Raw genomic sequence first — 13,725 nt, 5'->3', positions numbered from 1 at the left:
CCGGCTCGCGGCTTTCCCAGGGTTTGTCCCAGATTCGGGAGGATATCCCCGTTGAACCCACTCAGGTTCCGTTCCTTAGTTAAGGAATGGAGTAAAAAAGTACAGTGGGGCCCTCAAATAGTGGTTTAAGGAACGGTATAGGAACGGTATAGGAACAGCGTTGTGGATGGCCTAACGAGTTTAGATTATCTATCATGATTCATGCTAACAACTCCCTCCGTATTCAAAAAATATAAACATTTTGAAACGGCACATGTTTTAATGCACAATTAATAAAGTAAGTGAAAGAATTGGTAAAGTAAGAGAGAAGAAAAGAAAAATGAGTAAAGTAAGAAAGAGGAAGAAAAAAAGTAGTGAAAATAGAGTTAGTGGATTGTGAGGTTCATGTCCTAAAATAGAAAGATTCTAAATTTTCTATTTTTAAGGAATGACTCAAAATGGAAATAGTTGTTATTTTTAAAAAATGGAGGGAGCATTTATCTACTATATTATTAACTTTATGGTGTACTACGGTCTTCGTCCCATAAAACTAGATGTTATTTTTAAAGAATTCGAATTTTAATGCATAATGATAATAGTAAGGGAAAGAAGAAGAAAATATAACTAAAGTAGTATGAATGAATATTGAGAGCTCATATTATTAGTGGATGATTTCTATTTTTAAGAAATAGACCAAAATGATAAAAAAAAATGGTTTATTTTATGGGACATAATGAGTAGTACTTAGACCATCTCCAACCATACCTAAAATAAAATATGAGTTTTGGTGTATAAATCTTCTTCATCCATACACCAAACTCAAACTCATTATTGGTGTTTTTTTTGAAACAACACCAAATATGGTGTTACTGAAAATATTTTGTGAGACAAAAACTCAAAAATTGTGTAAATTTTGAAGTTGGTGTAAATGGTTGAAGTAAAATTACTTTTTTGTATGACATATACTCAAAAATGGGTTTTGAGTTTGGTGTAAATGATTGGAGATGACCTTGTATTCGATGGATGAGTGTTTATTTGATGTATCCGTTTTGACGAGGATTTAACATTTAAATGTTCTTCAGTAAATATATTTGAGAAACTTTGATATCATGTGATTAAAAGATTATGAATATTGAAGTTGAAATGGTTACATTTATTTCTATCCCCCTCCTAAGAATATGCATTATGCCTAGAGAGTAGAGAGGATATCGGCTATCACTGTGATTATTTGAAAAGGTGGTGGCGAGAAATACTCACTTATCGGCTATCGATTCAAATTATTGCAATATCTCTCGTTATTAATTGTTGAAAATATATGCATCAGGTGGGATTTATGTAACACCCCAACTTTTTGTGCACAAGATTTGGAGGAAATTTTTTTTGGTAAGTTTGGATTTAATTTTAAGAGGACTTGATCTGTGATGGATTCTTTTGCCCTAGGGAATTGAAGTGAAAGAGATTTTTTATTGGTAAAGACGTAAAGTACAATTGTTGGAAAATAGAAATTCTTAGAAAATCAAATAGAGTGACATGCCTAAACACATGCTCCCTCCGTCTCATATTACTTGCACTGTTGCTTTTCGACTCGTCACAAACTCCTTACACAATTTATAGTTTAAGTTAGAATTAATGCATTTAATTAATATGTTATTTTAAGTTAAGAGCTCCTTTATTAAGTGATGTCTCATTATTAATGCATTTAATTAATATGTTATTTTAAGTTAAGAGCTCTTTTATTAAGTGATATCTCATAACATTACACTTAAAATTCTAATTTAATTAGACTAAAAAATCAATCTCAAATTTACGGTATAAAATGAAAAGTGCGAATAATATAGGACGGAGGGAGTACAATAGACCTCCTACATCTTTCACACAAAGAGATTATACAGTAACTTCTTTACAAAAAGTCCAAAGTTCAAGATTCAGAATATACTACTTGTAGTAACGAACAAAAGAGGTGATTTGGTCAAAATCTTCCTTTTTCTCTCCTTTCCCTTTCCTTCGAGCCACTACACTCCAAGCCTTGCATCTCAAGACTCCCTTTTGGACAGCCCTACCTGCAACAAGGTTACACGGAAATGGAATAAGAGCAATGCCCAATAAAGACTCAAGAGTACCAACAATTCCTCAAATAACATGGTGATGGTGATGGTGATGGTGATGGTGATGGTGATGGGCTGAACGAAAATCCCCAAATATCTCAAAAGAGAAGAAAGACAAATTGGAGCAGAAACATGAGGTCATTGGAGAGCCCCAAAAGGGGACAATCTGCAAAACCAAGATCATATAGGATCAGCCTAGTACACCATACCCAAGACTTTCACCAATTTACGCATAAAAGCTTTTAACTTAAAATTCAAAAGCGAAGGAATCTTTATCTCAAATTAGCCACAAAATGCTAAAGAGTTTAGCTATAAATACCAGCCCACCACCTCCTTCCTCACACCTCTCTATATTCACAATACACTAAGATGTGCAGCAAGAGAGGAAGGAGTGGCGGCAAGCTTAAGGGCAGTCCGGCGTTCAAAGAGTTATCGAGAAAGAGGCAAAACACTAGCACACCCTCTGCTTTTGTTTCAAGACATCATGCTAGGCTCAAGAACATAGAATCATGGCTGCAGAAATCTCATGACAGTAGCAACTCTTAGAACAAGTAGCAGTTGAAGTCCCCAATATAATGAACTCATTCCAATTACACATAATTTTCAAGACTCCTAAATCCACATAGTTGCTGCCCCAAAAACTCAACCAAGTAAACTAAGGATTGGATGGAAGAAACTTAGCTTAGAGTAGGGGGCAGGGCTGCGCCGGGCAGCAGCCGCTGGAAGCGGCAGACGAGCCCGACAGACGGGGCAGTGATACGGCAGCCCCGACGGCGACCGACCCCAGGCAGCTCGAAGGGACCGACGCTGTGAGAAAAGGGGAGAAGCCGGCGATGCTGCTCGCCGGTCCCGAACCGCGAGAGAAGCGGGCGATGGTGGCGCTGCTACGGCGGCGCTGCCTTGCGAAGAAGACGGCAACGGAGAGAATGCAGGCGGCACTCAGCAGAGAGAGGAGAATGGGAGATCGCCGACGGTGCAAGGGCGTTGTCGATTTGCCGGCGAATGAGAAGAGAGATGTGTTGTTTAGGGATTTTAGTTTTGATTTGGGAATGGTGGTGAAAGAGGGGCAAATTCCACAAAACTACCTCCAGGGAGCTAGTATCCGCCATTTGTACCCGGAAAAAAAATATTTCCGGAGAGGGGAAAGACGCGAGAGGCTGCGGCGTGTTTAAAATGAAACACGCATGAGAGAAATGCGTGTATCATTAAACACGCATTAGGAAAATGCGTCTTTGTCTTGGACACAAAACCAGCATGGGGAATTTTGAGGCGTCGAAGCAGTCTATGAGAGTGCTGCCGCTCTCACCGGCCAACAGCTTTTCGTAGTAGGCGTCCACATCGTTCCCGAACACGGAGACGAGTCCCATTCCCGTGATCACCACGCGCTTCTTCGGGTCCGTCTCGCGCTTGGGCGCCGTGGCCGTCAATGCGGAGATTGTGAGAGGGCGCCTCTTCTTAGCTGTGGCTCTGGCATTGTAGCTGGGTAAAGCGGCGGAGGGTTTCGAGCGGGGAGGGGTGGAGGAAGGCGGTGGATTGGAGGGCTTGCATGGCGGAGGCGGAGGCGGAGTTTGCGATGAAATGAAATCAATTTGATAATGAAATGCAGCTATGGAGTGAAGAGACGCATTTGCCTAACGCGTGTTTAATGATACACGCATTCCTCTCATGCGTGTTTCATTTTAAACACGCCACAGCCTCTCGCGTCTTTCCCCTCTCCGGAATTTTTTTTTTCCGGGTATAAATGGCGGATACTAGCTCCCTGGAGGTAGTTTTGTGGAATTTTCCCGGTGAAAGAGTGAGAAAGAAGAGAGGTTACTACGATCTCAATTTGGAGATCTTTGTGTGAGACGGAGAGAATTATGGAGAAAGAAAGAATACGGAAAAGAGATCTCTGCGATGCCAGCGACGGAGCGCAGACGATTGGGAGGGGGCAGCGTCGCAGCTGTCGAGAGAGAAAAGGGGGAGAGAAATTAGTCTCAGATTTAAGAATTTGATTTAAGTTGAGAAGTGAGAGATGAGGAAGACGATGGAGGCGCTAGGGGATTAGAGCATCCTTAACGCCACAGGCCGGATCGCACCTGGGTCCCGGCCCGCGGCCCCGCGCGATGGAGGTGACGAATTTGCTTCCCAGGCCGGTCCCGGGGACTCAGTCGCGGCCCAGGGACGAGCCCGGGGTCCGGCCTGGCGGGTGATGGAGCTTCCGGTTGGAGGGGGTTCGGCCGCTCCTGTGTCCCAAGTTCTGCATTTTTATGCATTTGGAAGAGGAAGAAGAGGGAGGGGGAGAGGAAGGAGGAAGAGGAAGAAGATGGAGAGGGAGAGGGGCGAGATTTTTTTGCACTTTTTTTAATTTTTTTTGTATTTTTTTAATATTCTAATTTTTTTTATATTTTTTAGTTTATAATTTATTATTTTTGTATTAAAAATGAATTTCTCGTGTTATAATTGCTCAACGTTTTCAATTTTTACAAGTAATATAGGCTGGAGTTGTAAACAATGCAATTTAATAGTTGTGGCCCGGGATGGAGCCTGTAGGGTTAGAGCAATTGTGGCCCGAGACTCAAATTTAAGGGAATGATGACGTGGAGGGGACTTGAGGCGTGAATCGGTGCCGGAGTTAAGGATGCTCTTAGAATTCATTTCTCTGACTTGGGAATTGGGTTGAGAAAAAGGGAATTAAGAATCATTTTTACTCCCTATCGTTAAGTGAGAAAAGCAAGGCCATGTTTGGGCTGATCCACTTTGGTTTGTTAACTGGGCCATAAGAGTAGTAAGAGATTAATTTATTTGGACTCCCATTCTTGGACAAGAATTGATTGGGGTGGGTTGGGCCGAATGGAATTTATTTCTCAAAGAGTTTGGGCTGCAAATTAATTTGGCTTAGTGTTTAAATTCTAATTAAGTTCTTAGGCTATGATTAATTAGGGGCATGCATTATTAAAGTATAAGAACTTCTTGAGTCTTATTAGTAAGTTGTTTGTTTTCAAAAGACTATCTCCGCGAGTTAAGGGTGGATTCAGGAAAATTCAAGTTAAGGAGTTTTAAGCAAATGAGGTGGACTTTCAAACTAAAGTTTTTTAGTGAGCTTTCAGTTTAAAGTATGTTTATAGTTTTTACGAGAAGTATTTACGTGGGCTTTCGAATGTTAGGATTTTGGGGCATATTTGCACAACTAATAGAATAGAAGGATCTATTTGTAATATTCTGTTTTACACTTTCTATTCCCTCTCTTTGCCGTTTGAATTGAGCTGAAGTATAAGTACAGCAATGGGGTTTTGAGATTGAGTGATTTTCTGGTGATTTGCACTCTTCCAATTCATTGAATAAAATCCTAGTTCGATACACTTCAAAGTGTGTGTGCAAGCATTACTCATTCTCATCTTTTCATATGATCTAGAATTGATAGCCGATTTTGGCAAAGTTGATTGAATCCAAGATTCGATCGTGTTGTTCTAAGCTTCACATCGAACTAAAGTATTTTAGTGAGCTTTCAGTTTAAAGTATGTTACAGTTTTTATGAGAAGTATTTTTATGGGCTTCTATTTAAGATGTGATGTTAAGTGTGAGCTTGCTATTTAATGTGAAGTATTATGAAAAGTGCTATTTGCTCCATGTTATTATATGATGCTATGTGTTGTCTTATTGGTGCTTATGAAGTGTAGCCTTTGTTGATATTTGTGTACGACTTTGACCGATAATAATGAGTTTTGTTCCAAATATGTTTACGAGAAAAATGAAGTCTTGAAAGTTATGTGTTCGGCTTTTGATGAAAGAAAAATGAGTTTATGTTTCACAAATGTTTTACGAGAAAAATAAAGTTGCAAAGGTTATGTCAAGCCAGGTTTTGTTTTGAACTTTGCCTATCTGTTTGTCTAGCGAGGGCAATGTCCCTACTAGACTAGGAGTTAGTGAATTCGTAGGTCACCAGGAGTTAGTGAATGCGGGTTTGTAAGTGGGATGAGCCCATACATTCCGGTTCACCATGAGTTAGTGAATTCGCGGATCACCAAGAGTTACTTTCAGATACGGTATATGTTCCAGGAAAATAGATCGATAGATCGTTTTTTGACAAAGGAAAAGAAAAATGCTTTTAGTGCTCTCGGATCTTTTAAGTAAAACCCCAAGTTCACATAGGAGTGGCTTGACATAACTAGTTTTTCAGTAAAATATATTTCGGCACGTGTCCACTGAGTACACCAAGTACTCAGCCCTGCATATGTTTTAAAAATGTACAGGTGAAGCAGTGATGACGGCGGGCGATGTTGAGCACAGACAAATGAAGATCCTTCGATAGAATGGTACTTGGATGCATCGTGTAACCATACATGATGTCATCTACTCTTGACTCTTCCACTGCAATGTAAAAGTCGAGATTTCATTCTCTTGTATCATGCACTCTGGATTATATATTCTAAGTTATTTCAGTTCAAGCTCAATTGTGCCACAGTTTTCCCCTTTCTTCCTCACTTCTTCCATCCTCCCCTAGTCGCGATCAACCGGGTTTTCTATCCTTAGAAAGTGCTATCGTGACAATTTGAGAGCAATACTTCTTACGTATAGGGCATGTTTTCTTTATTTGCTGCCGTGTTGATTTTGTTACTATTTGGATTATCACTATTTATGGTGAACTTTGTAAGTGACTTTGAGCATTTTTACATTTGTCGAAAAAGAAAATATTGATTGAAGAACGACATAGTTTAAATGGAAAAAATATTTACCAATGGTATCTGCATGCATTTTTTTAATGGAAGTGAAAAATCAACAATCATTTAGAAGCTCTTATGCCATGCTCATGCATTCTTCGAAATACCATGTTCATGCAATTATATTACTACCTCCATCCCACAATAAGTGTCACATTTTGCCATTTCGATCCATCCTACAATAAGTGTCACATTTTACTTTTACCATAAATGACAAGTAGACCCCACATTCCACCAACCAATTCTACTAATATTTTATTATAAAACTAATATATATATATATATATATAAGTGAGACTCATAATCCACTAACTTATTCAGCCCACTTTTCTTTACATTTCTTAAAATCCATACCCACACTAAATGTGACACTTAATGTGAGACGGAAGTAGTAGTATTGATCTACAACTTTTATGATATCTTGAAATATTCGAGCACCAAAGATTAGTTACGTAGTGAGTTGTCGACAAAGTGATAGAGAATATTATCTCACTCGACCAACACCAAGATCGGAAAGGATAAATATCGAAATAAAACAACCACGGAAACTTGAGGTGGTAAACTCCAATCATATCTGTAAAATCTGGGTGAAACGCAACGAATGGCCTTTCCATAGGTTGGAATCATATAAAGAGATATAATAGCATGTAGAGTTTAATCACCTAACGTTATAGTTTTCCTGAATCAGGGAGCAAGAACAAGAACCTTAATTGTTCCTTGACTGTTTGCAGTTAACATTGTTGGGCTATCACTTTTCCAACACACAGCACTAATGAAGTACGACACGGGCTCTTCTTCTGCTTCATCACCACCAGAGTTGACAAATCTATGCCACGCTGCTGGTCTCGATATGGCCTGCAAAAATACCAGCCTTGTTGACTAAAGGATTTTGTGGATGAATCAGTTAATATACAAAGATCGTGTGGGTCCAACGAATGTGTACCTTGTGATACGCATATACTTCATTAGTTTCGCTGCCACAGGCTAGGTACTCACTGTTAACCGAAAGGCCCACGAAGTTCTTCTCATTTGCATGACCCCTAAATATGCGTAGCTGAAGGAAATACAAGACATTTTGGGGGATGTTCAGAGCTATTTCCCATATCAAGCAAAGCTCGGAAAAGTTGAGTGCATCGTCATATTTACAACACAGTGACTAAAAATGCTCCACACTGCAACACTGATTTCTAATGTAACAAAGTAGTAGTACTATTTAACTTCTCTTCACACTTGATACTACTAGTTGGGAAACTTGGATGGTTCGAAATCATATATAAACAAACAGAAAAAAAAATATGCTAACTTTAGTATGACTACAGTGAAGTGAACAGTGAATAAAGAATAGAAACTTACAGGTACATTTTCTTTGACATCCCACAGGCGCAACGTATTGTCTGTAGATGCTGAGCCAAGCTCATTGTTGGACAAAAATTTCACATATGATACAGCCTTTCTGTGACCACCTAATGTATGTAATGGCTGGCTTATATTTCTCAAGTCATAATAATAAATATTGTGATCTGCAGACCCAACCTGAAAGGGACAAGAGTAAATGACTTCATACATATACTTCATCTGGATGGCTAGCATGAATCCCCATGACAAAAAGACCAATTATATTACCGCTATGTGAACACTAGATCCAGGGTTATATTTAACGGAGCATATGTTAGCTTTCATATCAATGTTGAGAGCACTTGCCTCCTGTTTTGTACACCAAACTTTGACCTGTTGAACATTGAGTTTATCATTCGATAAAGATATCATTTAATAACCAAGTTCTCAAAGGGCAATTCAGTCGCAAGCATTCTAATTTTCAGGTAGAAAATCTGGACATAGTTATCGCAATGCTCTAACTTACAAACATATCGCAAAACATCCATTTGTTTTCTGGCATAAACATTATTTAGAGATAGGTGACAGTAAGGGGGGAAGACACGAGAATATATAGCTAAGTTTTGGTGTTTTTAAAGGCAATCATTCAACGATGGTGCAACTCCCACTTGGTAATGCGACATCTATAACTTTAGACACGAGAACAGTAAATTTGCCTCTCAAATACCTTGCAATCATCACTACCCGAGACTAGCATTGAAGGTTCTGTTGGTGAAAAATCAACACTCCAAGCACGTTTTTCATGTTCCTCATATTCCATCACACTCTGGACAAAATTCAAGACGATGTAGCTTTACAGTGAGTCTATGCATGTGTGACTTTGTTCTGCAGAACTAAAATGGAGAAATACACTAATTCAATTACATGTAGTACCTGTCGAGTGGTCACATCCCAAACAGTTACTATGCCTTCATAGTCACTGCTGGCTATGTGACTTTTAGTGCACTTGTTCCAGCTTAAACAGCTAAGTTTCGATCGCGTCATCATTTCCGCAACTGGGCATTGAACACCAGCAGGTTCATTAACTACCTGGAAAGCAATTGCATTAGTATGAGAACTGATATTAATTGACAATTTTAAGTAGAGGGGTAAAAGGACTACAACAAGGCACTGGAAGATGCCAAATGAATATTGGAGCTACCTTACTTAAGAATCTCAACTCCAAATGATTTTTAGCCTAATCTACTCAAGTAAAATAGTAATTGAGTAGCAAGATCATGAATCTTGTAACATGCACATAAGTATACAAAACTTAAAACAACATAACAAATCCAACTATCACGAAGAGGAAACTATGCTGTCAGTGATGAGACCTAAGCTATAAACAACAACGCAGAATGAAAATTTAGAAGCAAAGCAATTCCCACATACTGATGAAAATTCAAAAACTTTGATACGTCGTGAAACTCCAGCAGTAGCAAACAGTTCATCATCTCGGTCAAATTCTATACTGCAAAGGGAAATAAATTATTATTTTAGTATAAATATACTATCACACTTGATCAATAGCTACATAGCCAAAAGCATGAAAAAGAATAAATGTGGGAATGCCAAGTCAACGCCGCAACCTGGATACAATGTTCGCTGAGTGAAACAAATCGCCCTGTCTTAGTTCAGCAACAACCTGCAACCGACTGATCAACCAACCAAAACATGATTAGTTAGTGAGGTTTCAGTCAAGTAGAGAAACTAGGATATACGCCTAAGGTTATACCTGTATCTTGTGAAGGTCGACAGAACAGACTGAAAATCCTCAAGTCCTTCTGTGTAACCTTCTCTGGTTACACCAGGTGAATCTCGTTCTTGCTTTGTTGAATGTAGCTTTGACCAGTATCTTCGTTTTTGCAAGTAACAATCTTGTAGCTCATTGAACTGTAGCAATAGAAATGAGTATCAGCATAGTAGAAAATGAGATGTCTAGTTCAATCAAAGCATGCATTTCATAATGATTTTAAATATAATGACTTAGGAGACTCGTCAACTGAGACGATCTTTAAGGTTCCAAACTCCAAAGTACATTAGAAAGGCTAGGATGCCAAGCACCCTAACAAAAATGGACTCAAAGTTATGTAGGAAACTTAAGTATTTCTACAATTAGCTCTTTACTAAAGAGCATTTGCAGGATGTCACAGTTCTTGGATAGAAAGATTTTCCTCAACAACATATATAAGTTGTTTACCTATTTCGAGGGAATTAAAAGCACACGACAAACATAAATGCATCTATGCTGATTAGCAAATCAGAACCAACCTGAGCATGGACCCGCCTCTTTCTTGCCAGAGCCAGTCCAGATGGAGTGAGATTTTGGTTATCTGACGCACCAGAAGCATCCTTCCAAGGGGTTAAAGGGCTTGCAGAAGATCTTAAATCAACTTTCTGGATTTTAGAAAGACTACAACTCAAGCGGACCTGGTCTGGTGCAGTGGTAGCCCTAGAGACAGTGGTGGTATCTCTATGTTTGTCCATCAATGATGGCCATAGAGACTTCGAATGCGGATCATTAGATAGCATTCTCATTTTCGGAGCGTATCTATCTCTTCTATGATACAACTCTATTCGACGCTTCTCCACAGCGTGAATATCTTGTTTTATGTACTGGAGGTCAGATTGTATCTGTAGGATAAATGGAAAATCATTTATTTTCTTTCAAAAGAAAAAGAGATCATACTCTTAATTGAGGACTAATTTCCAAACATATATGCTGCTGAAAATTCCTTAATCGGCTGCATCCATATGAAACCTTGATATGCCATTACTTCAATATTAATTACATAAATACTGCAAGAGACATATGGACGGCCAAGCAATCTTTATTGACAACATTGTTGCAATTCATTGGCATGATCTTCACTTTTTTTTTAATTTAGAATGATAACTAGAGAGTGCTTGCACATGTCATCCAACATGAATCTTTGATATCATGCGAGCACATATCTGATAAAATAATAATAACTTAAATGACACAATTTGCTGACATATTAGCAGATTATGATGGAAAAAAATGTTACAATACAGTTTAAAACAAGTTAGCACAATTATAAAGACAACAGAGCTGTAAAATAAAAGCATTAATGTTCAAAGCACCTCATTGAGCTCATCAAGTTTTTTCTTTTTCAAGAAAACCAAAAAGTCAAGCAAAATCTGCATATTTGTCTCAGCTTCTTCTTGCTCCATTTTCTTTTTCTTCTCAACAAGAATATGCAGGAGGCTCTCAAGCTCCTTAACTGATGCTTCGCATCCCTGTGCAGATATCATTTACAATCACATTCTTACTTTATGTACGCATGGAGTATACAGAACATACAATATGAAGCTTGGCTACCAAGAAGAACAAGATATAGGAAAAGAACATGTTTCCAATCAATACTGGCAGGATTTACTGTTACCACCAATTATGGGAACCTGGTGATGCATAATATTTGGTATCCTCAAATTTTGCTATTAGACTACAAACAAGGTATCACCAGGGATAGAGAAGGAAGAATAACTCCGCAAACTGCAAAATCCCAATGCCTATGTTCTAATAAAGGATGGTAGTCCAGCCATACCAAATGTTAGAAGCAAAGGAGCATATGCATCATGCGTGTGAAGCAACTAAGCATATAAAACTGAATAGTCTTCTCAAACAAACTTCTATTGGTACTAATTCAAAAGAAATACGTATTATACTAGTATTATTATGTGCAAGAGCAAGGGAGCAACCAAGGTTACAATTTGAAGCTCTTCTTGATCATTGTGTAACTAACCTGTTCCAGAGCCTGGCGAAGTTGTTCAATTGGCGTGGAAGTTTTAGCTATTTGACGCGCAGAAGTCTTTGCAAGTAACTACAACATTGAAGCACACTGCACCATAAGTACATCACAGATTGGGAAACACTACATCATAAGCTCAAATAGTAAGCATACATACCTTAAGTAATAAGTGCTCAAAATACATAGAAAGCAATAGAAATTCTAGAAACAAAAATCTCCAGACTTGAGATCTTGAATAAAGAATAATTAAATCACAGATAAATGTCTAAATAAAAAGTACTAACAAGTCCCAACTATCAGTGACACGAAAAAAAGCTTACAGAAGTTGGTGAGACCAATCTGCATCTTTATAGTATACTATCAGTTACTATTATTTATTTAGATAAAATGAGTTTGTTAGAGATAAGTTTATCTCATAGAGTTTGATTTGGTTCAGGAGTCTAGCTTTATCTTTTAAAGTTTATTCAGGTTGAAGTCTTTTAGAGTCTTATGACTCTATAAATAGGGCTTTGTTTCACTTTTGCAGTATTCAGAAATAAAGTTTAGTTCAGCTATTTATGTTGTGGCCTTTTCGGAGAATGCTCTCTTAGTCATAGGAGGAGTATTTATCTTTTATTTTATATATAATTTTTTTATTTCCTCTTTATTTTCTTCTACTCTATGTTATTTTCCAGCAGCTTCTTCATTGTTATTATGCCCAATTGTGAGATATGCTTCATATGGTACGATATTAGCGAATGTTTATGGCACACCCGCCTATCACTCCGTATCAGTTGGTGTCATAGGATTTCGACTTCATAAGACTTACTAAGCTCATAGCTTGATTATGTGTTCCATTCTAATTTGTTTTTTTTTTCTATAAGCAGAAACCAGAATACAAACTAAAGAATGTTCAAGATGGAGATGAGAATTTTTCTCTAGCTGATTGATCAGTTTCTGGAACCTAGCGAAGTGAAGAATTGATAAAGGAAAAAGGTCATATTCCATATTATCACCAAATCCAGAATCAAGTAAGCAAAATTAACGATGCCTCAGTACATTCATCATCAACAATATAATTAGCAATAAAAAAACCTGAAAACTAACTCAGAATTGCACAAAACATATTGAATGCTCGACTCGCCAAATTCAGCATACAATTAGCAGCTACACATTCGATTATTCAAACAAACCTTATTGAGGAGAAAATTAGGATAGAGATGAGTCTTGGTGAGGAAGTGAGAGCAACACGGACAATCATTCTTATTCTGCAGATGCGTCACGATACACATGTAGCAAAAACTGTGGCCGCACGCCGTGAGGAAGGCGTCCTTGATGATTTGCATGCATATCGGGCAGAGAACGTCTTTCTCCGCATCGACCGCCCCCCGATCCTCCTCCGGCGCCGTGGAAGTAGAGGGCGGAGCCGTCGAGGGCTCTTCCGGCAGCTCGGACTTGACCGAGGGCACCAGAGCGCCGATTGAAGTGGTGATGCCGCCCATCCTGGGGGAAATCTGGTGTTCTCGGCGGTCTAGAGATGCATGCGTGGATTGGGGCGTTTATCGAAGGAGTGAAGAAAGGAGAGGAGGACGTTAGTGTGGATGCGTGGGTGAGTGTAAGCGGTTGGTGTGCTAGAGCGGCAGCCCAGATTTGTATGGGTGGAAATTCACCACGTCAACTTACGCGGGCTTTTAATATTTCCTCTTTTTTCCTTTTTTTTTTTTAATTTATGATCTGTCTGTACAAATACAGTGGAAAGACACTAGGAAAAATTCTACTCACGTCACTCTATGCCAATTGTCTTGCCTTGTTTTT

At 38.6% G+C, this 13,725-nt stretch overlaps 1 protein-coding gene across 1 annotated transcript; it reads right to left on the bottom strand.

Annotated features, from left to right (window-relative positions):
* Nucleotides 1-7,315: 7,315 nt before the first annotated feature.
* LOC121805821 (E3 ubiquitin-protein ligase COP1-like) lies at nucleotides 7,316-13,552 on the bottom strand. The gene is made up of 13 exons (XM_042205832.1): nucleotides 13,104-13,552; nucleotides 11,926-12,003; nucleotides 11,264-11,419; nucleotides 10,430-10,792; nucleotides 9,894-10,051; nucleotides 9,748-9,813; nucleotides 9,551-9,629; nucleotides 9,053-9,208; nucleotides 8,847-8,945; nucleotides 8,408-8,512; nucleotides 8,138-8,317; nucleotides 7,728-7,838; nucleotides 7,316-7,639 (listed from the first exon to the last, which is right to left on the bottom strand). Exons 1-13 carry the CDS (start codon nucleotides 13,410-13,412, stop codon nucleotides 7,469-7,471), a joined length of 2,031 nt encoding a protein of 676 aa, XP_042061766.1. The 5' UTR covers nucleotides 13,413-13,552; the 3' UTR covers nucleotides 7,316-7,468.
* Between the last annotated feature and the right edge of the window lie 173 nt (nucleotides 13,553-13,725).

Source organism: Salvia splendens, chromosome 5, assembly GCF_004379255.2.
Source record: "Salvia splendens isolate huo1 chromosome 5, SspV2, whole genome shotgun sequence".
NCBI lineage: Eukaryota > Viridiplantae > Streptophyta > Magnoliopsida > Lamiales > Lamiaceae > Salvia > Salvia splendens.
This window is presented reverse-complemented; position numbering and strand designations above follow the sequence as displayed.